The following is a 25440-nucleotide window of genomic DNA, read 5'->3' on the forward strand; positions in this document are numbered from 1 at the left end:
ATTGCAATTTTTAAATCAAAATGACTCCTCTTTTAGAAAATGGGATTTAAAACAACTAGTATTTTTTATTTTTAAAATTATAATAATCGAAGGCAATCGAGCCGGTTTAATGCAAAGTTAAATTCATTTTTTTTAATTCGCATTTTTGAATAAATCGAATTTGGAAAATTCGACTTAATTTTTGACTTCATTTTATTGCCAAACAAAATTATTTTTAAAATTATAATAATATAAAATGAAACTAACTGTAGATCAAACCAGCTTGATTTTCTTAGATTATGAAAATTTTAAAAATCACTATTACTCTTTTTCGGGGTCCATTTTTCTAGAAAAAGAGGAAAAATTTTGATTTCAAAATCGCAATTATTTCAGGAAATCAAGCCGGTTCGATGTAAATTTAGATTTTTTAATTCGATTTATTCGAATAAATTACCTTTTGAAGATCCGACTTAACTCTTGAATTCAGTTTTTTTCCTAAAAAAATAGGAGAAAATTTTATTTAAAAAATTGCAGTAATCTCAGAAAATCAGCCGCGAATATGTACAATTAATTTTTTTTTATTCGCCTTCTGTTGAATAAATCGAATTCCAAAAATACGACTTGATTTTCGGCTTATTTATTAATTTTTTTTTTGCAAAAAAAGTCATTTTTATTTTTTTAATTATAATAATCTAGAGAAATTGAACCGTTTAGTGTACATTAACATTTTTTTAATTCGATTTATTCGAATAAATAAAATTTAGAAAATTCGACTTAACTTTAAAATTGATTTTTTTCAACTTAATCTATTTTAATTAAAAAAATAAAATGATCCAAGGCAAACAAGCCAGTTTGAAGTGTAGATAAATTCTTCTTTTTCGCATAAATCAAATTTCAAAGATTTTACTTGACATTTGACTCCATTTTTCTCGACAAAAAAGAAATAATTTTGATTTTTTAAATTATAATAATCAAAAGACATCAAGCCGGTTAAATGTATAGTTAAATTCTTTTTTTTTAATTCGCCTTTTTGAAATAAATTAAATTTCGACGATCCGTCTTGACTGTTGGATTCATTTTTTTTACAATAAAAAAAAGATTTTGAATTTAGAAATTATAATACTTTAAGGCAAACAAGCCAATTTGATGCAAAATTATTTTTTTTTAATTCGACTTTTTTGAATAAATCTTATTCCGAAAATTCGACTTGATTTTCGGCTTCATTTTTTTTTCAAAAAAAAAGTAATTTTTATTTTTTAAATTATACTAATCCGGGGGAATTGAACCTTTTGATGTACATTTAGATTTTTTAATTCGATTTATTCGAATAAATAAAATTTAGAAAATTCTACTTGACATTAAAATTAATTTTTTTTAACAAAAAAAAAATCTATTTTAATAAAAAAATTAAAATAATGGAAAGCAATCCAGCCGGTTTGAAGTATAGTTAAATTCTTCTTTTTAGTTCGTCTTTTTCGAATAAATTAAATTTCGAAAATTCATCTTCACTTTTGGATTAATTTTTTTTAATAAAAAAAGGTTACTTTCATTTGAGAAATTATGATAATTTAAGGCTATCAAGCCGATTTAATGTTTTTTTAATTCGTACTTTTCAAATAAATTTTTGGCGATTCGACTAGATTTTTGGCTCACATTTTCTAAAAAAAAAAAGAAAAATTTTGATTTTTAAAATTGCAATAATTTAAGAAAATCAAGTCGGTTTGATGTACAGTTAAACTTCTTTTTAATTCGCCTATTTCGAATAAATCAAATTTTGAAAATTCGACTTGGCTTTTGGATTCATTTTTCTCCAAAAAAGGAATAATTTTGATTTTTTTAATTCGTCTTTTTCGAATAAATCAAATTTTGAAGAATCGACACATTTTTCGACAATAAAAGGCATAATTTTGATTTTTTAAATTATAATAATCTAAGGATATCAAAGCCGTTTGAATGTACAATTAAATTCTCTTTTTTAATTTGCCTTTTTCGAATAAAGCGAATTCCGAAAATTATGCTTGACTTTTGGCTCCATCCACGACTAAAAAAGGGCTACTTTCTATTTTTTGAATTATAAAAATCTAAGAAAATCAAATCGGCTTTATGAACAATTAAAGTTTTTTTTTTTAAATTCCACTATTTCGAAGAATCAATTTGACTTTTAAATCTATTTTTCTCAACAAAAAAACGATCATTTTGATGGCAAAAAAAGTAATAATCTAAGGCTGTTTTAAAAAAAAATTTTATTCGCTTTTTTTGAATAAATCAAATATCGAAAAATTCGCCCCTTCTATCACGACTAAAAAAGGACTGATTTAAAAAAATGCAATAATCTAAGATTCCAAGGCAATCAAGCCAGTTTCACGTGAAATTAAATTCTTTGTTTTGAAATTCAATTTTTTCGAATAAATCAATTTTCAAAAATTCGACTTAACTTTTGACCCCATTTTTTAGATTTTTTTTAATTCAACTTATTCGAATAAATCAAATTTAGAAGAATAGACTTGCATTTGTTATCTATTTTTCTCCAAAAAATAGGATTAATTTTGATTTTCAAATTTTTAATTATTTAAAAAAATCAAGCCGGTTTAATCTAAGTATATTTCGATTTTCTTTTTCAACTTTATTTATTGGAAATAATCGAATTTCGAATATTCGGCTTGACTTTTAAATTCATTTTCCTCCCAAAAAAGCAGTACCTTATATTTACTTGACTCTTGGATCCATTTTTGTCAACAATAAAAAATAAAATTTTTATTCTAAAAATTGTAATAATTCAAGAGAATCAAACAGGTTTGATTTCCAATTAATTTTTTCTTTCTATTTCGAAAAATCCAAGATAACAACCGTGTTCAAATTTACATGAAAAATAAAATAAAAACACTTCAAACCTCTGAATATAAAGTCATGAAAAACACGATGAAATTATACAAATGTAAATGCAGCTAAAACAGCATTTTGAACTTGAAAATAGACCAACTTTTTTTCTCTATAAAAGAAAAAAAAAGAGTATTTTGGAATTAAAAAATCTTGTTTTCTTTTAGAGAGAAGGAACCTTATTTTAAAATACCTTATTAAATACTTTCGTGAACATTTTTGTTCTACTTTTTTTTGGCGATGCTTACGTGAAAGTAGTTTCGTTCTTAGTTGTAAACAAATTAGGTTTATCTGATAGAGTTAGTGAAAATCTTATTAGGAATCTTCTTCGTCGTCGGTGGTGCGTCGCTTTTTACTGAGTAGTTGGTTCCGGTTCCTTTGTTTCGCTACTCGCAAAGCTTCCTTCATATGGGATGCGTATTCTGTTTTTGTCGGTACTGGATAACTTCTGTTCGAGGATATCGCCTCTGAAAATTGTTAAATTTTTAGTATTAAGTCCGAAATTAGACAATTTTGAAGATCAGGGTGGCGATTCGGCGGACGATTTCAAATTCCCGGTTTTTCCGGGTAAAGTTTTTCAATTTTGCGGATCAATCAAAGGCAAAATATCCATATTTTCTGCAAAACGCAAACTTTTATTTTAATGCATGACGTTCATTCTAAACATCCTTAACAGAACAGAGCAAAAAGTTGCAAAATAAATGAACTTTTAAACAAATACTGAAATTTTTCACTGAAAAATATACATTTTTAGTCAAAAATGAAATAGTTAAACTTTCAGTCTAAACAATTAATTTCCAACAAACAAAAAATGGATTTTCAACGAATTAGTTCAATTTTCAACGTAACTGATGAATTTTCAAGTAAAATAATGAATCTTTAACTTTAATAGTTGAATTATAGACCAAAAAAGACGAATTTATAAATAAAAACATAATTTTTCTGGAAAACATTAAATAGTTAGATTTTTAATGCAAAAAAATAATTTTTGCTGAGAAAAATTTCAACTAAAACTTAAATAATTAAATTTTAAACTAAAATACCTAATGTTCATCCAAACGGATGAGTTATTAACTAAAATTATGGAATATTGAATTGGAATAAGTTAAATTTTTAACTAAAATTTAAATCTTTAACTGGACTAGTTGAATTTTAAACCTGAAAGAGGAATTTTCAACTAGAATGATGAATATACAACTAGAATAATGGATTTTTTTACCAAAAAGATCAACTTCATACCGAGAAAATTAAGTTATAAACAAAATAATTTTGAAATAAAAAAAATATCATTTTCAACAGAAAGTTGAATAATTACATTTTTAGTCAAAAAATGAATATTCAACAAGAGATTAATTTTTAAATAAAATTGGGGAATATTTAACTGGAATAACAATTACATCTTTACCTTTAAAAAATTCATTTTCTTCCAAAGAAAAATATTTTTAATTAAAATGATGAATCTTCAACCAAACCATTTAATTTTTTTACAGAAGAGTTTAAGATGCAATCAAGTAATTTTTATTTCTAACCTAAAACATGAATTTTCAACTAAAGCGATAAATATTTAACTGAAAAACTTTATTTTTTAACAGAATAGTAGAATTTTTTAACAAGAAGATTAACTTTAAAAAAAAAATAATTTTCTACGAAAAAAAAATATATTTTTTAACAAAATACAATACAAAATAATTGAATTTTCGATTAGAAAAGACCAATTTTCATACAAGTTGTTGAATTTTGAACTAGGGAAGATCGATTTTCAATCAAAAATGAAACAGTTAAATTTTGCAGCTCAAGTAATTAATTTACAATCAAATTGATGAATTTTGTACTAAAATGTTAAATTTTCAACTAGAATAGTTGAGTTTTTTACGAAAAAAATGAGTTTTCAACTAAAACAATGAATCTTAAAAAATATTTAAATTTTCAACAACAATAAAATTAATTTTTACAAAAAAGATTTTTCTATAAAAACTATGTAATATTCAATTGGAATAAGTTAAATTTTAGTTTAAAAAAATAACTTTCAACAACAAAAAAACTAACTTTAAAAAAAAATAATTACATTTTGAAACAAAGTGATGACTTTTCATTAAAATCATTCGTCTTTTACTATAATAATTGAATTTTTGATCAAAAAGATGAATTTTAAACTAAAAAAGATCATTTTTCAACCAAAAATTGAATTTCAGTCAAAAAATATATGTTTAACGGAAGAAATGAATTTTTATTTCAAATTATGGAATATTCAACTGGAATTTTTTTGATCTTCGTGATATTTTTGAAATATTTTGAAGTATATAAAATCTTTGTGAAATCCTGAAATCTTCGAAAAATTTTATGAAATCTTTCTTTAATCTTTCTTTAACCTTTGCTTTGAAAACTTTTGTGTCCATTTGAAATCATTGAAATCTCTTCAAATCTTCTCAAATTTCAGGAAACCTTTTGAAATTGTTTAAAACCTCTGAAATGTTCTGAAATCTTTGATATCTTTTTAAATTCTGTAAATTCTTGAAATCTTTTCAAATCCCTATAATTTCTTTGAAATTTTTTAAAATCTTTGAAATTTTTTGAAAACTTTGAAATCTGGTGTTCTATAACTTTTTTGAAATCTTTGAAATTCTTGTATTCTTTTAACATCTCTATGAAATGTTCATGAAATATTTGAGATATTTTTGAAATCTTTTGTATTTATTTGAAATCATTATAAAATTTGAAATCTTTTAAAATTTTGGTAAAATCTTTGAAACCTTTGATATGAAAAATATTTATATAATATAATTTATATAATATTCTCTGCCGAGAAAGTCAAATTTTCAACTAAAAATAAGGTAAATATTATATTTTAAACCAAAGGTGAACTAGTATACTTTATGTTAGAAAATTAATTTTCAACCGATAATAACAAATTTTCAATGAAATAGTATAATTTTAACCTAAAAAATAAGAAATTTCTACTAAAATGATAAATATTCAAGCCAAAATATCAATTTTAAACCAATAAATGACTTATAAAAAAAGAGATGAGTTTGAACGAAAAATTATGAATTTTTTTCTACAAAAAAATTAACATTTAACCAAATGATGCAACTTCTAACAAAAAAGATAAAATTTGTTATAAAAAAGGACGAATCTTTAACAAAATGTATAAAATTTTAACCAGAAATATAAATTTTCTATCCAAAAACACACATTTTCAGTGAACATAATCAATCTTTACCTCAAAAACTGATTTTTTAAACAAATAGTTGAACTTCTAACCACAAAGATTATTTTTCTATTAAAAAGACGAGTTTTTATCAAAATAAATAAATTGTCAGTCACAGAAATAAATTTTTAACGAAAATGTTGAATATTTCACCTAACAAAATTAATTTTTAATAACAAAATATTTAGTTTTCAACTATAAAGTTGAATTTCTAACCAGAAAAGTGCATTTTCAGCCATGAAGATTAATTTTCTATCGAAAAAGACGAATTTTCAACCAAAAAGATTAATTGTCAACCACGAACATTATTTTTCAAAAAATGGAATAGTTATATTTTCAGTTGATAAAATTAATTTTCTACTAAAGTGATAAATCTTCAACCAAAAAGATTAATTTTCTACCAAGAAAGTCGAATTTTCAACTGAAAATAAGGTAAATTTATAAATTAATATGATTAAATTAATTAAATATACATTTTTTTTTAAATTCTACTAATTCTTCAATAAAAAAGATGAATTTTTAACCCAATAGTCTAAAAAGATCAATTTTCGACCAAAAAGATAAATTTGAAATAAAATTTTGCATTTTTTCTACAAATAAATGAATTTTTAACAAATTGGTTGATCTTCTAACCAAAAAGATCAACTTTTTTGCAAAAAAGACAAATCTTTAACAGAATGTATACATTTTCATCCAGAAAGAGTTGCATTTCTTACCATAAAGATGAATTTCCAACCAAGAGGATTCTTTTTCTATCTAAAAGACGAACTTTTTAAAAAATAAATAAATTTTCAGTCACAGAAATAAATTTTTAACGAAAATGATTAACTCTTTCACCAAACAAAATTAATTTTCAACTAAAAGTTGAATTTCTAACCAAAAAGATGAGTTTTCAGCCAAGAAAATTAATTTTCGACCAAAAAAAGACTAATGTTCAACTAAAAAGATGAATTTTCAAAAACAAATATTAATTTTCTAAAAAAAAAATAATTTTGGACAAAATACATGAATTTTCAATCAAATGGTTAACTTTTGATCTTAAAAAGATAACTTCTAAACCAAAAACCGAACAGGCTAAGAAGATTAAGTTTGAACCATGAACGTTAGTTTTCTACAAAATACATGAATTTCAAAGTTCTTTTAACTTTGAAAAAATCAGGATAAACTATTAAGAATCCTAGGCGAATTCTAAATGAATTGCAAAAACTATTTGAAAATTTCTTGAAATTTTTGAAAAGCTACGAAATTTCTCCATGCTAATGAATCAATTCTTTGAATTTTAAAACCTTATAGGTCCTCTAAATCCTTCCATATCTTCCGAAATTCTATGAAATTCTTTAAACTCGCATGCAAAATTTTTTAAATCAAAACCCTTTAAATTGTTTAAATCATTTGACAATGTCTAAATTGTTTTTAATTTCCTAAAATATTTTAAATCCCTCTCACGATAAATCAAATAAAAACTTTAATAATGTCAAAAAAACCCATTGAATTAATATAATTTAGAAGAATTTAATTGAATTAAAAAATTCAAAATAATTCCGCAGAATTAATATAATTCAGGGTGAATTCCTAAAAATAATTTTAAATCTCTTCAAAATTTTTCAAAATTTTGAAATTTGTTTTCAAAATATTATAAAACCTTATAGGCGCTGTAAAATCGCTCCATATCCTTCCGGGAATTTCAAATTGCATGATCACTATAAACCTTGGAATTAAAAATATACCGAGTATAACAGCAGATAATTTTGTATTGTAAAAAGGTGTCCCTATCGGCCTGCGTCCAATGTCTCTTCCAAGCCAGGTGAATTGGGAAACGCAATCGCCAGAAAGCGTCTCTTTAATACAGAGATTTGCGGACTCCCTCACGTTAGAACCTCCAAGATATCCCAGATATGAGACCTGTAAAAAAATCATAAAGAAAATATTCATAATTATAAAGAAGAGCCTAAAAAACCATGTAAAACTCTAAATTAAAAAAAAAATCCTAAATTTTTTCAGAATTTCTATTTAACGGGATCAAGGATTGGCCTTTAAAAACTGAACACATTTTTTAATATAAGGTTTTAAATATTTTTGAAACAATAATTCATAATTTCGTATTGCAAGCGTCTGCAATTTAGAAAAATAGAACGATTTGGACAATTTATTAAGAAAAAGGAGTTAAATTAACACTTTCTAAGTCGAAGTGCTAAAAATTAACAATTTTATTTAGAGAATCACGAAACTAACATGATTTCATATTAAAATTTCGAAAATCTAACAATGTCAAAACGTTAAAAATTGAATATTTTCAGATTAAAATGTGTAAAATTGGGTCATTTAAAATTCAGAGGAATTGTATTTGTATTATTTATAATTTAAAGTGATCAAAATTAAATAATTAAAGATTGAGACTTTTAAATTCGAGTTATTTAAATTCAAAGCGATTAAAATTTGATAATTTAACATCAAAAACTAAATCGAATCTTTCAAAGTCAAAGATTCTGAAATTCTAGAATTTTAAATTGCCATTACATGATAAAAGTACAAGTTGGCATTGGAACAAAGTGAAAAATGAATTGAATTTTTCTTTTTAAAAACCTTTCGAAATAAATAATAATTTAAAATCGGAAACGTTAAAAATAACAAAATTTCTACCCCCGAACGTTGAAACTGAAACCAACCAATAATTTGTAAATTCCTAATGCTACTTTCCAAAACTTAAAAATTTCAATTCTAATTGCAAAATGAAAACCTATGAAAGGAAAAAAATAAAAATGCAGAACTCTGAAATTGTAACCGCTTAAAATTACCGAAATTGTCCATTTATTGATGCATTAATTTCAATTTCAGATGTTTAAATTCATCGATTTTTATTTTAAACTCAATTTATAATTTTTTAATTTCAAATCGTCCTTTAAAATTAATATTCATTCTAGAAAGTTTAGAATATAAAATATTTTTCAATTTGAAATGACTTATTAATTTAAATCTTCAACTAAACATCGGACAATTTTAAGATTTTCCACTGAAAATTAAAAATTAAGGTAAAGAATATAAGACAATATTGCTATGATAAGATTTCTATTTTTAAAATTGTACAATTTTACGCTTTCAAATTCGAAATTGCTTTATATTTATATCTAAAATTATTAAATTCAAAACTGACATCAAGGTTTTTAATATTAAATTTTGAAATATTTATCATCGAAATTGTCATAAAATGTTGAATATTTAAATTTGAAACCACAATATTGTGAAATTTAAAATTCAAAACCTCCAAAAATTAATCTAAAAATTAATGTAAGAAAAAACTTTAGTTTCAATGCCTCAAAGATTTAACTGTTTTAGACTTGCATATTCAATATATAATTGTAAATTAAAATGATAGAAATTTCAAATACGATTAATATATTATTAATAAGTATCTTGTCATGTAGTATCAACTGACATTTTAAAGGATTGAATAAATTTTTGTACTAAAAGATTTGATTTTGTCAAATCAAAAGTCACTGTCATTTCCACCATTCCAAATTGCAGAATTTAAAATACTGCGAGAATTATTGTGAAACTTTACAGTTTAATTATTCTAAACACTTTGAAAATTATATACTTTCTAGTTGGGAACTTTCAATAATTACAAAATGCGTCAATTATGAAATACACGGGAAATCTCCGGGTGTAATATTTCTCTCCCGGTTTTCTCCCGGTGAAAGTTTCTCCCGGTTCTCCCGATTCTCCCGGGTTGGTGGCCAACCTAATTGGCCTTAACTTAAATTATTATATTTTTCTTCGTTTTCCATTGTAGGGATTCGTAAGCTTTTTTTATGAATTTTAATGAGAAAGAATCTGAAATTTTGCAGGTATTTTACTAGATTTTAAAATACTTGAATGATTTTATTCAAATCTTCAAAGATTTGACTGAATTTTAAAGGATTTTGAAGGATTTTAAGAAATTAAGAGCGAAAAGATTTCAGAGGATTTCAAAAGATTTAAAAAAATTTCAAAGGATTTAAAGAGATTTTAAAAAATTCGAAAGCATATCCGCGAATTTTATAGGATTTTGTAAGATTTCAAAAGATGTAACGGAATTTAAACATCTATGAATTTGAATCATTTACAATTTTCACTGATTTTCAATCAGTGACTGACTTTTATTCATGAATTAGTTACTCTTAACTGATGATTTAGTCAAACTCACAAGTTATTCTGCAAAAATAACTGATCCATAGCTAGTATTCCAAATATTATAAATGATTTAAAGGGATTTCGAAGAATTTTAAAGGGATTTCAAAAATGTTCAAAAAAAGTTAATATATTGCAAGGGACTTCAAGATATTTCAATAAAATTGACGAATTTGAAAGATTTCCATGAATTTCAAAAAATTTCAGATATCGGATCAATAAAATTTCGTAATTTTTCACGAAACTGCAAAAAATTTATTCAAGTTTTAGAGATTCTAAGGTATTTCTACGGATTTACAAAAAAATATAAGGGATTTTTTATGGCATTTCGAAGATTTCAAGTATTCAAATAGTTTTTAAAGGATTTTAGTAGATTTAAAAAAAAATGTACAGGATTTCAAATGACTTTTAAAGATTTCAAAAGATTCTAAAGTATATCGACGGATTTTAGAGGATTTAAAAAAATGTATCGGAATTTCAAAGGAATTGATCATTAAAAAATATAAATTTTTAACAAAAAATGGAATAGCTAAACTTTCAGTTAAAACAAATAATTTTCAACAAGCAAAAAACGGATTTTAAAAACTTTTTCCAGATACCTGATTTTGGGCTGAATTTTTAAACCAAAAATACAAATTTCCAACAAAAGTTAAATTTCCAACAATAAGGTTAATTTTCTACCGAATTTTGACTTTGTACCAAAATAGTTAAATTTTTAACCAAGTTAATTAATTTTCAACCGAATGGTTAAATTTTTATACCGAAATTATTAATTTTTAACAAATTACAATTGAATTATGACAAAATAGTTGAATTTGCTACTATTTAAAAAAAAAAAAAATTTCAACAAAAGAATTAAATTACTCACAGAAAAAACTTTTAGCCTAATAATCAGATTTTTTAAAAAATAGCTAAATCCACAACTAAGCCAAGTTAGTTTTCTTCCAAAATAGTTGAATATTCAATCAAAAAAATTGGATATTTTACCAAAAGAGATCAATTTTGAAACGAAAAAGCCGAATTTCGAAACAAGAAAGAAAAAAAATTCCCCTAAATTGTTAACTTTTCCATCCAACAAACGAATTATCTACAAACCAGTTGCATTTTCATACTGAAAATATCAATTTTTATTTTTAAAAAAACTTTTTAACCAAATAAAATATTTTTATTCAAACGAAATACATGAATTTTCAACTAAGACAGATGAATTTTTAACGAACAATATAGTAGTTGATATTATTTTAACCAAAAAAGATTTTATTTGAAATCAAACACCGTTCAATTCAACAAAAAAACAAAGAATTTTCAACCAAGGAGCTGAATCGTCAACCAATTTAGATTGATATTCTACAATAATAATTAAATTTTTCAAACAAATTAGATTTTTTTACCAAGAGATAAATTTTGCAACGAAAAAGTCGAATATTGATTCAAGAAAGAATCGATTGTCCGCTAAATTGTTGCATTTTCAAGTCGAAAAGACTAATTTTCTAAAATAAAATTACATTTTCGACTCGAAAATATCAATTATCAACAGAAAAGTTACATTAAAACCAAATATTAGTTGAATCTAATTTTAAGTTAGAGAAATAATTTTTAATCCAAATAAAATTTTTTTTAACGATATAGTTAAATTTTCAAGCAAACAGATGAATTTTCAACAGAAAAGGTAAAATGTTCATAAAAAAAATCGAAGAAAATGGAAATTAAATTTTTAGTTACAAAAATTAATTTTCAGTTTAAAAAAAAAACTAATTTTCAAACAAGGAAATGGAATTTCAACCAAAAAGATTATTTTTCTATCAAAGAAGAATCAATTTTTACAAAATACAAAGTTTCAACCAAATATTTAAATTTATAGTGGTATTTCCAACCTAATAGTTTAATTTTCAACCGAAAAGATTTGCTACCAAAAAAGGACAAATTTTCAACAAAAAAAGAGAATTTTTTATGAAAAAGAAGAGTATTTTAATTTTAAGTTAGAGAAATCAGTTTTAAATGAACTAAAATAAATTTTTAAGCAAACAAATGAATATCTACCAAAAAGTTTAAATGCCTATACAAAAATTGTGACAAAAACTTTAGTGTAATTTTTAGTTTTCTACAAAAAAATAATTATTGTTAACAAAATGCATAAATTTTCTAATTTTTTATTGAATTTTTAACCTAATAGTTGAATTTCAAATTAAAAAGGTGAATTATTCACCAAAAAGATTAAGTTTTATCATAAAAAATACAGAAATTTTCAAAGAAATAGTTTAATTTTTCGTTTGAAAAAATACATTTTCAATCAAATATTTTTCAGTTAAAAAAAGAATGAAAAATAATGTAAACAAAATAGTTGAATTTTGAAAAAAAAAGATTTTTTAACTAAAATGATGAATCAAACAAAAAATAAATTTTTTATAAAGTAGATCCAGTTTCGACCAGAATAATAAAAACAATAAAAAAGAGCAATTGTCAAACAAAACTTAATTAATTAAATTTTTAATTTTATAAAATTGATGTTCAATCGAACAGATAAATTTTCAACTAAAACTATGAAATATTCAATTGGAATAAGTGAAATCAAACAACAAAAAAACTAACTTCCAAACAAATAATAATTACATTTTGAACTGAAATTATGAACCTTTAACTAGAATAATTGAATTTTTTAACAAAAAGATAAATTTTCAATAAAGAACATTAATTTATACAAAAAAAAAAGAATTTCCTACAAAAAATTTAATAATTACATTTTTAGTAAAAAATGAATATTCAACCAAAGAGATAATTTTTTAACTAATATTATGGAATATTCAACTGAAATAATAGATACACTTTCAGTTAAAAAAAATCCTTTTGATACAAAGAAAAAACAAGTTCTCAAACAAATGATTCACTTTTCAACCAAATGAATTTTTAATTAAAATGATGAATCTCTAACTGAAAAAGTAATTTTTAACCGAAGAATTTAACTTTTAACAAACAATTTTAGTTCCAACCTAAAAGAAGAATTTTTAACTAAAATGATAAATATTTAACTGAAATATTTTAATTTAAAAAAAGAAGCATTTGTGAACGAGAAGATTAATTTTCAAAGAAAAAGATCATTTTCTGCCAAAAAATTCGGTTTTTTAACAAAATACGTGTATTTTTAAGGAAATAGTTGAATTTTCAATTAAAAAAGTCAAATTTTCATTCAAAATGTTGCATTTTATACTGAAAAAGGTGAATTTTGAAGAAAAAATGGAACAGTTAAATTTTGAGCCGAAGAAATTAATTTTGAATCAAAAAAAGATTTTATTGTAAACCATAAAGATTAGTTTTATACAAAAAAGACAAATTTTCCAAAAAGTACATACATTTTTAAACAAATATTGTAATTTTGAAACAAAAAATGTTAATTTTCAACCAAATAGGTGACTTTTCATAAAAAAAGATAAATTTTCAAGCAGCAATAGAAGGGTTAAATTTTCTACAGGAATAGTTGAATTTTTAATTTAAAAAATTGATTTTCAACAAAGTAATTCAATTTTCAACCTAACTGATGAATTTTCAACTAAAATAATGAATCTTCAACTGGAATAGTTAAATTTTGAACTAAAAAGATGCGCTTTCAACAAAAACAACAAATCTCCAACTGAAATAGTTAAATGTTCAACTAAAAAAATTAATTTTAAATAAAAAAGATAAATTTTTCAACCCAAAACTTAAATAATTAAATGTTTAATTTGAAAAATTAATTTTCAGTCAAATAGATGCATTTTCAACTAAAACTATAGAATATTAAGTTTAAGTAAGTTAAATTTTAAGTTAAAAAAATTACTTTCCACGAAAAAACTACTTTAAAAAAAACAACTAACTTTTAAACAAATAATTACATTTTCAACTGAAATAATGAATCTTTAACTAGAATAATTGAATTTTTTGTCAAAGACATTTTTAGTAAAAAATAAATGTTCAAACACAGAGATAAATTTTTAAATAAAATTATCGAATATTCAATTGGAATAATCATTTCATTTGCAGTTTAAAAATATTCCTTTTCAAACAAAAAAACAAGTTTTCAATCAAATAGCTCACTTTTCAACTAAAAAAATTAATTTTTAATTCAAATGATGAATCTTCAACTAAAAAAAGTAATTTTTAACCAAAGAATTTAACTTTCAACCAAGTAATTTTATTTCCAACCTAAAAGAAGAATTTTCAACTAAAATGATAAATATTTAACTAAAAATATTTTAATTTTTAACAGAAAAAAAAGCATTTTTAAACAAGATTATTTTTAAAGAAAAAGCTACTTTTTTACAAAAGAATTTAATTTTTGAACAAATTACGTAGATTTTCAAAAAAAATATTTGAATTTTAAATTATAAAAGATAAATTTTTATCCAAATTGTTGAATTTTTAACAAGAAAAAATTAATTTTGAATAAAAAACGAAACAGTTCAATTTTGAGTCGAAAAAATTAATTTTCAATCAAAAAAGATTTGATTGTAAGCCATCAAGATTAATTTAATACAAAAAATAAGAGTTTTCCAAAAAGTACATAAATTTCCAAACAAATATTATAATTCTGAAATAAAAAAGTTGATTTTCAACAAGTTAGTTTAATTTTCAACCTAACTGATGTATCTTCAACTAAAATAGTTAAATGCTCAACTAAAAATAAATTAATTTTCAATAAAAAAGATAAATTGTCGACCCAAAACTAACATTTTTGTTTTGAGAATTTAAGGTTCAACCAAACAGATGCATTTTTAACTCAAAATATGGAATGTTCAATTGGAGTAAGTTAAATTCTAGTTAAAAAATTAAATCCAGAAAAAAAATGCTAAAAAAAATAATTAAATTTTCAACTAAAATAATGAATCTTTAACTAGAATAATTAAATTTTTTATCAAAAAAAGAAATTTTCAACCAAGTAGATATTTTTAGTAAACAATGAATGTTCAACCAAAGATATAGATTTTCAAATAAAATGATCGAATATTAAATTGAAATAATAGTTACATTTTCAGTATAAAAAATTCCTTTTCATACAAAGAAAAAACAAGTTTTCAATCAAAAAGGTCACTTTTCAACCAAAGGAATTAATTTTTAATTAAAATTATGAATCTTCAATAAAAAAAATAATAATGTTCAACAAAGGCGTTCATTTTTCAACCAAGCAAATTTATTTCTAACCTAATAGAACAATTCTCAAATAAAATTAGGAATATTTAACTGAAATATTTTCATTTTTAACAGAAAAGAAGCATTTTTAAACAAGATTAATTTTTAAATAAAAAGATCATTTTCTACGAAAAAATGCGATTTTTTAACAAAATACGTGGATTTTGAAAGAAATAGTTGAATTTTTTATTAAAAAGGACAAATTTTCATCCAAATTTTTAAATTTTTAACTAGAAAAGTTGAATTTTGAATAAAAAATGGAACAGTTAAATCTTGAGCCGAAGAAATTTTTTTTCAACTTAAAAACAGGTTTTAATGTAAACCACAAAGATTAATTTTATGCAAAAAATACGAATTTTCCACAAAGTACATACATACATTTTCAAACAAATCGTTTAATTTTTATATAAAATATATCCATTTTCAACCAAAAATATAATCGTTAAACTTCCTGTTTAAAATCTTATTCTTAAAAAAACGGTTTGATAAAAAAAGCAGTAATTTCCAAGTAAAATTGTAAATTTGTCTAGGTTAAATTAAATTAAATAATAGATGGAGATAAACAAATATATTTTTTAATCACTTCTCTAAATTGACCAAAATTATTTAAATAATGAAAAATTGAATTTTATTACGATCAGAAGTAAATTCCCTGTTTTTTAAATAAATTCCCCGATCAATTTACGGTTTTTTCTAGATCAATAAAATTCCCGGTCAACTCGGATATAAGATTTTCTGTAAAATCTTTAACAAAATGTTGGACAGTAAACCGAGTTTTTTTCTAAAGAAAGGTTAATAATGTCCCAGTATATTTAAAGGTCGTATTTTTTAGACGTATAAAATAAATCAGACTTACGACAGCTTTCTTGGTCGCATCGTCTATTTTATTAAAAGCTGCAACCTCTTCTACTGTGTTCAATGGCAGAATAGATGGTTTAGCTGGAGTTCTGTCCAGGTGAGGGCCTTGCCCAAGTAAAATAGCTTCAACATTATCCAAACGTTGATTTATTTTCCTACAAAAAAAAATTGTTTTTTTTTTTTTAATTTAAAATATAAAAATTGAAAAGGTGGATAGATAAATAGAGAAAATTAAATTAGGCTTTCAGGGTGGCCGTTTTATTCCAAGAACAAAATTCCCGGTTTTTTTATTTCCCGTTTCGCAAACATTTTTCACGGTCAATAAAACTTTTTAAAATCGAACTCTAAAGCTAAACATTTTTCCATTTGAAGTAATAAAAACTTAGCTGAAAATTGAAGCACTAAAAGAGGAACTCTTGTATAAAATGGAAGCTATTAGGACTTTTCAACTGAACAGTTTTTAATTAAATCAAGTTAAACTGTCAAATAAATTGTTTTAACTTCTATGAATTGTGGAGTTTAAAAATTCAGATTGAGTTCCAAAAATGTAAATCCACGTTATAATTTGCAATGCTTTAAATTCTAGAATCAATCAATAAATTTGAAAAAAAAATTAATTATATCATTTTAAGTAGTTTTAGGCTAGAAGCATTAAAAATCCTTAAAATCCTTAAAATGATTCAAAATTTTGAAACATCTACATATTATTTTAAATTTGTTCAAATTTTTAATTATTTTAAAATTTTTTTCAGAACTTCTAATCATTTTTAAATTATTAGAATTTTTCCTGACAAAAAAAAATTTCCTTAAAATCTTCCACATTCATTTGTGATAATTTTGTAAATCTTTCTAAATCTTTTAGTTTTTTTTAGTTTAGTTTAGTTTTGAATATTTAATATATAATTATTACTGATTTTAAATAAACGGTCAGATATTTATAAATATTAGGCAAATGTTCTTTTCCTTAATTAAAAAATTTCAAATTAAATGGTTAAAAAATGGAAAATTTTAATATGAAATAATATTTGAAATTGAATAAAAACCTTTAATTGTGAATATTTGTATTATTTTTAAGTTATTTAAAAATTGAAACAGTTTAATTTTTAACGTTAAGATCTTAAAGTAGAGTTCAATTTAAAAAATATATATCATAATTCTAAATTTCTTGTTCAAAATTTTGTAAATATAACAATTAAAATTGTAACTTTCAAAATTTAGTTTTTTATTTAGTTTTGAATATTTAATTTATAATTACAGTTTTTAAATAAACAGTCAGATTTTAATATAACATTTTAATATGAAATAATATTTAAAATTTAATAAAAACCTTTAATTATAAATACATTTATTATTTTAAAGTTATTTACAAATTGAAACAGTTTAATTTTTAACGTTAAAATCTGTAAATTCTACAATTGTAAACTGATTCCGAATCGCCTCGTAGAATAAATTATTGTTTATTTTTTAAATCGTAAAGTATAGTTCAATTTAAAAAATCATTAATTAATTTATATTCACAGCTGATCAACTAAAAATGTGTTTTATCCAAAATCTTCGATGACAACCGCTTCTAATTTTTAATTGTTTAAGTCTTTAAAACTGAATTAAAAAAATCTTTAAATTAAAATCTACGCTTAAAAATTAAAATCTAAAATGGAAAATTTTTAATGTGAAAAATTTTCGAATAACGCTTTCTAAACTGAATGATATCACAATTGAAAAAAAATAACAGTGTAACTAACTATTGAAAAAACGGTTGAAATTAAAGTTTAACAGACTTTTTTCAAAAAATTTGTAAAAGTCCCAGTCAAGAAATAAATTTACTCTTATTTCCCGGTTTTTCCCGATCTCATAAAATTCCCGGTTTCACAATCCAGCGGCCACCCTGGACTTTTAAGATTTGAAATAGAAACATTTTTAACTTGCAAGTAATTCATACTTTGAATTGAATTATGCGAAAAATTCACATCTTACCTAAGTTCTCGAAGTATTTCTCTTTGGAGAGACATTTCATCGCTATTGTTTTTGTCATTCTGATGAAACTCGTGGTCTTGTAAAGGCATCTTAGAATAGAAATAAATAAATTATTGACATAAAACTAGACGGTTTCTTTAATCAAAAAATAATTAGGAACACTTTTTATTTCATAAAATTCCCTGGCTAATTTTAAAATTCGTAATATACCATTTTTTTACAAAGAGAATAAAACAATTTTGAATTTAAATTTATTTGAAAATTTTATTTGAAAATAGAGACTTGATTTCTAACACAAAAAAATACTAATAGTGACTAATGTACATTATTAATGTGGCTAATTTTCTTCTGAATTCCAGTGATTCCAGTAAAATTTCAGTAAAAAATCCCTATGAAATCAAGGTGAATTTAAAAGACTTCAAGATAAAATGTAAAAACTCAGACAACATTTTAATCCACTGAATACCATTTAAAACAATTTATGATAATTTAATAAAAAATTTAATGAATTCCAAAAAATTTAAATTACAAAAAATATTTGAAAATCTCTTGAAATCTTTGAAACCTTGCGATACTGAAATACCTTGTGATACAACTATCCCATGGATAGTTGTTTAAAATTCTAGTAAATTATTTACAACCACATCAACATTTTTTTATATTTCTTAAAATTATTAACATCCTTTGAAATCCCTTCAAATTTTTCAAACCAATTAACAACTCCTAGTATACTTTCAAAATTGCCTAAATTATTTCAAATCGTTTTGAAATATTTTAAAAACCCTCAAAACTTTTTTAAGCTCATGAAAATCTTTCAAAGCTAAGATTTTTCAAGCTTTTCAAAATCTTTTAAAATCCGATAATATTTTTTAAATCCTTTAAAATCACATTAAAATCAAATATTTGAAATCCTAAGAAATCTTTTTATATCCCTTGACACTTTTTAAATCTCGCGAAAATTCATTGAAAATTTAAAAATAAGATATTCCAGACTTTGCAAAATCTTTTTAATATGCTTCAAATTTTGTAAATCATTTAAAAATTGATTAGAATTTTATTATATACTCAAAACCCTTAAAAATTCTTTGACATTCCTTCAAATGATTGATATCAATCGAAAATTCCTTGAAATCTTTAAAAATTCCCAAAAATATTAAAAATATTTTCAAATCGTTTAAGATTACTTAAAATTGTTTAAATCCCTTGAAAAGGGTTTGTAATTTTTTTAAATACACTAAAACATTTATAATCCTATATGGAATCTTTTGAGATCCCTTGAAACTTTTTCAAGTTTTTGACATTTGATTTGAATTTTTTAAATACTCTAAAATATTTAAAATCCTTCGAAATCTTTTGAAAGACATTGAAACTTTTTGCAGCTATTAAAATTTTTTGGAATTTTTAAAAATACTCTAAAATCTTTAAAATCCTTTGGAAAAAGTTTAAATTATTGAAATCTATTTTAAAAATACACTTAGATATTACAAAGATTTTTAAATATTTTGAAATCCATTCAAATTTGTAAAGCTCTTTCAAATTTCTTGAAATTTTTAAAATACCATACAAACTAAAATACTTCGAAATTCCTTGAAATTATCGGAATTAATTCAAATTAATTAATAATTAAACTCCTTGGATTAAAGAATAATAATTTTAAATCTTTAAAACTCTTTGGTAATACTTCAAATTATTGAATTCAATGAAAAATTCATCGGAATATTTTTAGATTCCCTAAAATATTTCAAATCCTTTGATTTTTTTAAATACCTTGATTTTTAAAGTTCTTGAGACTTTTCTTAAAATCTTTTAAAATATCCTAGAGTATTTTAAATCCTATGCATTTTCTCAAATCCCTTTGAAAACAGTTTAAATGATTAAAATCTATTAAAAATACCCTAAGATGTTTCAAACCTTTCAATATCGTTTGATATCCTACTAAATTTTTCAAATCTTTTAATAACTCATTGGAATTTTTAAAAACACTGACAATTTTTTAAAACGCTTTAAAATCCCTTCAAATTATAGAAATCAATTGCAAATTATTTGGTTTTTTTTTAATATCTTAAAATTCTTTAAAATCATTTATAAAACCTTAAAATGTTTTATAATATCTGAAATCCTATGAAATCTATTACTTCTTGTATATAAATTCTTCAAAATTCATTTTAATATTATACATTAACATGAAATTATTCCTGAATATTATTCAAATCCGTGAAGATTCCTTGAATATGTTTTAAGCTCTTGAAAATACTTTGGAATTTTTCAAAACGCGCAAAAATTCCAAATCGTTTAAAATTTAATTAAATTACAAAAATCAATTTAAAATTCCTTGTAATCTTTTAAATTTTCGTAAAATATTTTAAATCCTTTAAGATCCCATTAAAAAGTGAAATCAATTGAAAATTCCTTGGGATCCTTTTGAAGTACCGTAAAATGTTTCAATTTTTTAAATCTTTTGAAATCTCTTGAAAGTTCCTTGTAATTTTTAAAATTACTCTAAATATTTTTAATCCTTCGAAACTTTAAAAAACTCATAAAAATTCCTTGCAATTTGAATAAAAAACGCTATGATCTTTAAAATTGATTTAAAAATCCCTTCAAATTATTGAAATCTGCTAACAATTTTAACAATCTTTTAAAATATCCCAAAATCTTTGGAAATACCTAGAAATATTTTTAAATATTTGAAATCATAAGACGTCACTTAATTATTTTGAAAAAATTATGGGAAATCCATGAAAATATTTTAAAATACCGTGAAATTAGATAAAATCTGAATTCCTGGAAAATGTATTAAAATAGCCTTAAATCTTATAGGTCCTATAAAATCGTCACAACATTCAAATCCTCAGAGATTTGTTTAACACCTTGAACTGTCTTTTGTAAGTTCTTTAATTTTTCTAAAATCATAAAAATTTTTAATTTCAAAGGTTTAATACTAGAAATCCTTTGAAATCCTTTAAAATTATTTGAATTTATTTAAAATTCCTTTAAAATACCCTAAAATCTTTTAAATTCTTTCGAAATCCTTCAAATGATTGAAATCTATTAAAAATACCTTGGAATCTTTGAAAATTACATACAATATTTTAAATCCTTTGAAATCTTTTGAACTCCATTGAAACTTCCTAAAGTGCTTGAAAATGTCTTGAACCTTTTAAAATATCTTTAAGTATTTAAAAACTCTATTGAAATTTATTAAAAGATTTTGAAATCTGTCAAAACTTCCTTCTGATAAAAAAATACCCTAAAATTTTGTAAAGCCTTTGAAACTTTTTTAAGCAATTGGAAATTCCTGGGATTCAAAAAAAATACCCTCAAATCTTTTAAAAATCTTTTTTAATTCCTTTAAATCATTTATATCTATTCAAAATACCTCGATCTTTTTTAAATAACCTAAAACATTTAAAATAATTTAAAATCTTTTGAAATCACTTAAAACTTTGTATAGCTCTTAAAAAACAATTTAAAATTCCTTGTAATCTTTTAAATTTTTGTAAAATATTTAAAATCCTTTAAGACCCCGTTAAAAAACTGAAATCAATTGAAATTTCCTTGGGATCTTTTTAAGTACCCTAAAATATTTCATTTTTTTTTAATCTTTTAAAAACTCTTGAAAATTCCTTCCAATTTAAATTTGAAAAAACTCTATGATCTTCAAGATTATTTTTAAAATCCCTTAAAATTATTGAAATCTGCTAAAAATGTTAACAATCTTTTTAAATACCTAAAAATCTTTGGAAATACCTTGAAATATTTGAAATCCTCAGATGTCACTTAATTATTTTGAAAAAATTCTTTGAAATCAATAAAAATATTTTAAAATACCGTGAAATTACATAAAATCTCAATTTAATAAATAAATGAATCTGAATTCCTAGAAAATTGATTAAAATAGCCTTAAACCTATAGATCCTATAAAATTATTCCATCGTTCAAATCCTTAGAAATTTTTTTAACACTTTGAAATGTCTTTTGTAAGTTTTTTAATTTTTCTTAAATCATTTAAATTTTTAATTTTTAATCTTAGGAATCCTTTGAAATCCCTAAAAATTATTTGAATTTATTTAAAATTTGTTTGAAATAACCCAAAATCTTTTAAATCCTTTGGAAATCCATCAAATTATTGAAATCTATTAAAAATGCCTTGGAATCTTTTAAAATTACATAAAATATTTTAAATCCTTTGAAATCTTTTGAACTCCATTGAAAATTTCTAAAGCTCTTGGAATTCCTTCAAAGTATTAAAATAAATTAAAAATAACCTGGAATCTTTTTAAATAGCCTAAAATATTTCAAGTACATTAAAATTTATTGAAATCCCTTGAAACTTTTTTAAGCAATTGAAAATTCCTGGGATTTAAAAAAATACCCTAAAATCTGTTTAAAATACCTCGGAATTTTTTTAAATAACCTAAAATATTTCAAATCATTTGAAATATTTTGAAGTCACTTGAAACTTTTTAAATCTCTAGAAAATGCCATGGAATTTTTAAAAATACACTAAAAAAATCCAAATTTTTGAAATCTCATTAGATTACAAAAATGAATTTAAAATTCCTATAAAAGAGTTTAAAAACTCTTGAAAATTCCTTGCAATTAAAATTTTTAAAAAACGCTGTGATCTCTAAAATTGTTTTAAAAACCCCTTCAAATTATTGGAATCTGCTAAAAATTTTAAAAATCTTTTAATATACCCCAAAATATCTGGAAATACCTTGAAATATTTGAAATCCTAAGAAGTCACTCAATTATTTTTAAAAAAATTCTTTGAAATCAATAAAAATATTTTAAAATACCTTGAAATTACATAAAATCTTAACTTAATAAATAAATCTGAATTCCTATAAAATTTATAAAAATAGCCTTAAACATTATATGTCCTATAAAAGTGTTCCATCTTTCAAATCCTTAGACATTTTTTCAATACCCTGAAATATCTTTTGTAAGTTTTTTCATTTTTCTAAAATGGATAAAATTTAAATATTAGATTTAAAGTCGTTGGAGTCCTTTAAAATTATTTGGATTTGTTTTTAAATCCTTTAAAATATCCTAAAATATTTCAAATCTTTTAAAATTCCTTGGAACTTTTGTAAATTCTTTAATATTTTCTTGTATTTTTTAGAACTACATTAAAATCTTTGAAGTCCATCGGAATTCTATCAAATTATTAAAGCTATAAAAAAATACTTCGAATTTTTCAAATGCCCTAAAATTACTTTTAAAAAAATATTAAAATTTATTAAAAGCTTTAGAAATCTTTCGAAGTTTCCTTCTACGTTTAAAATATACCCTAAAATTTGTAAAGCATTTGGAATCCCTTCAAAGTATTAAAATAATTTGAAAATAACCTGGAATCTTTATAAATAGCCTAAAACATTTGAAATACATAAAAATTTATTAAAACTCCTTTGAACTTTTGTAATTTGAAAATGTCCTTTTATTTTTCAAAACTACCCTAAAATCTTTGAAATCCTATAAAATTATTTAAATCTATTTAAAATTTCTCAAAATCATTTAAACTACCCTAAAATATTTCAAAGGTCCATGGAACTTTATTAAAAACTTCAAAAAAAATTTGAAACTCTTTTATATTTAAAAAATACCATAAAATATCTCTAATCCTTTGGAATCCCTTCAAATTATTAAAATAAATTCCAAATACCCTGAAATCCTTTTAAATACTATAAAATGTTTCGAAAGAATCCAAGAAATTTCAGAAACAGTTATATGCCTGTATATAATAATGCTTAACCCATAGATCAATTTATTGAAAGAAAAGTGACTAAAGTGATCTATTTATAATTCCAAAAGTGATTACAGTGACTTTATCTTTGAAAAGTCACTAAAAGTGAATCCGTGACAAGTGACTTTTCCCTGATTTCCACGGGTTTCCTGACGTTGGAACACTTCCTATATTAGTTTCATTCTAGCGATTTTGTATAAAAATAATTAAACTTACAGGCTCTGTTTTAACTTCGATATCAAGGCTGTCATCATAGACGATATGCTCCAAATTGGAAATTCTAGAGGCCGAGGTCGAGAGCAATTGTTGACAAGAATCCAACCCATTGATTCCGTTCATCTTAACCTAACTTTTGTGCACTTTTGTTTACAACTTTTCTACTGCGTAGAAATTCTGCAAAGCATTATAAACTTTTCAAAAATCTCGAAACTCACGTCATTGAAACTGAAATTCAGTTAATATATGAAATTTCAATTAAAACTGAACAGAAGAAAACAAAATTTAGGAATGCCCGCCGAAAATTACACTTGAATATATTTCGGCATCTATACATTCAATCCTAAAAAGAGAAATACAAGTAAGTCTGAATACTTTTAAAATCGAATCCACTATCAGGAAGAATGTCAAAAATAATATTTTGAAAACTTGATCCTCTCAAAACAAATACCCCTATTTTACCCCTTTCCTCTCATGGCAACCGGAAACTGCTGGAAAGCCTTTTAATTGGCGTCTTACTAAGCCATTTAAATAACGACTGTCACGACTCACGTTAAAAAACGGTAAAAACAAAAACTGAAATTATAATGCGACAACAGTGATATAGTTCTTTAGAACTTTGATGGTTTTTATTAATTGCGCTTAATTAATAGTAATTATATGTGATAAGTTGAATAAATTGCATCAGCAAACTCTATAGGATGGATTGTGAGTTCGTAAGAACCCCGTGAACATTTGAATCCTGAAAAAGGTAAAGTGTTACATTTTTACTAATTTGTTGCTTTGGACTCTCCCTAAGGATTCTTTTTCAGTCCTTCGTGTTTTAATCTTTATTAGGGGGCAAAAATAATAAGATTCCAATCCCTTTCAAAACTAAACGGAGCTGCCAAACGTAACTTCACATAACCCATTAGGAAGGCTTGCATTAAAAGGTATTAAAAATTTTGAAACCCTAAAAATGTCTTTTCTGTCCTGCGTTTTTAAATCCTCAAGAGGTGGCCAAAATAATACGGTTTAATCCCTTTCATAGCCGATCAAAGCTGCCAAACGTAACCTCAAATAAATTAAAAACACCATTTTCGTTTGAAGCATTAGAACGTGCTCTAAAAGCCTGGAATTTGTCAAATCTAGTAGGATTGTACACAATAATGCATTTCTTTATCGTAAAATATTTGCTTGGTTTAAATATTATCAATTAAAAAATCAGTGGCGTAGCCAGGGGGCTTAGGGGACTTAAGAGCCCCCCCCCCCC

The 25440-nt window shown here is 23.1% G+C and overlaps 2 protein-coding genes across 5 annotated transcripts in view; one reads left to right on the plus strand and one right to left on the minus strand.

The window, feature by feature from the left end:
- Positions 1-1736: 1736 nt before the first annotated feature.
- LOC117177936 lies at positions 1737-24696 on the minus strand. 4 transcript variants are annotated; one of them, XM_033369060.1, is made up of 6 exons: positions 24651-24696; positions 24189-24365; positions 18224-18312; positions 16248-16404; positions 7707-7966; positions 1737-3323 (listed from the first exon to the last, which is right to left on the minus strand). In XM_033369060.1, the coding sequence occupies exons 2-6, from the start codon at positions 24309-24311 to the stop codon at positions 3209-3211; spliced, it is 744 nt and encodes a 247-aa protein (XP_033224951.1). In that variant the 5' UTR covers positions 24312-24365; positions 24651-24696; the 3' UTR covers positions 1737-3208. The 4 variants fall into 4 exon arrangements, with proteins under 4 accessions (XP_033224951.1, XP_033224950.1, XP_033224949.1 ...); XM_033369059.1 differs by having other exon boundaries at positions 24564-24693; XM_033369058.1 differs by having other exon boundaries at positions 24189-24677.
- Positions 24678-25440, plus strand: part of LOC117177935 — a 17575-nt gene continuing 16812 nt past the window's right edge. The window contains exon 1 of the mRNA XM_033369057.1: positions 24678-24939. The gene's annotated coding sequence lies outside the window, so the exon portion shown is untranslated. The remainder of the gene's footprint in view (positions 24940-25440) is intronic.

This window comes from Belonocnema kinseyi, chromosome 8 (assembly GCF_010883055.1).
Source record: "Belonocnema kinseyi isolate 2016_QV_RU_SX_M_011 chromosome 8, B_treatae_v1, whole genome shotgun sequence".
Lineage (NCBI taxonomy): Eukaryota > Metazoa > Arthropoda > Insecta > Hymenoptera > Cynipidae > Belonocnema > Belonocnema kinseyi.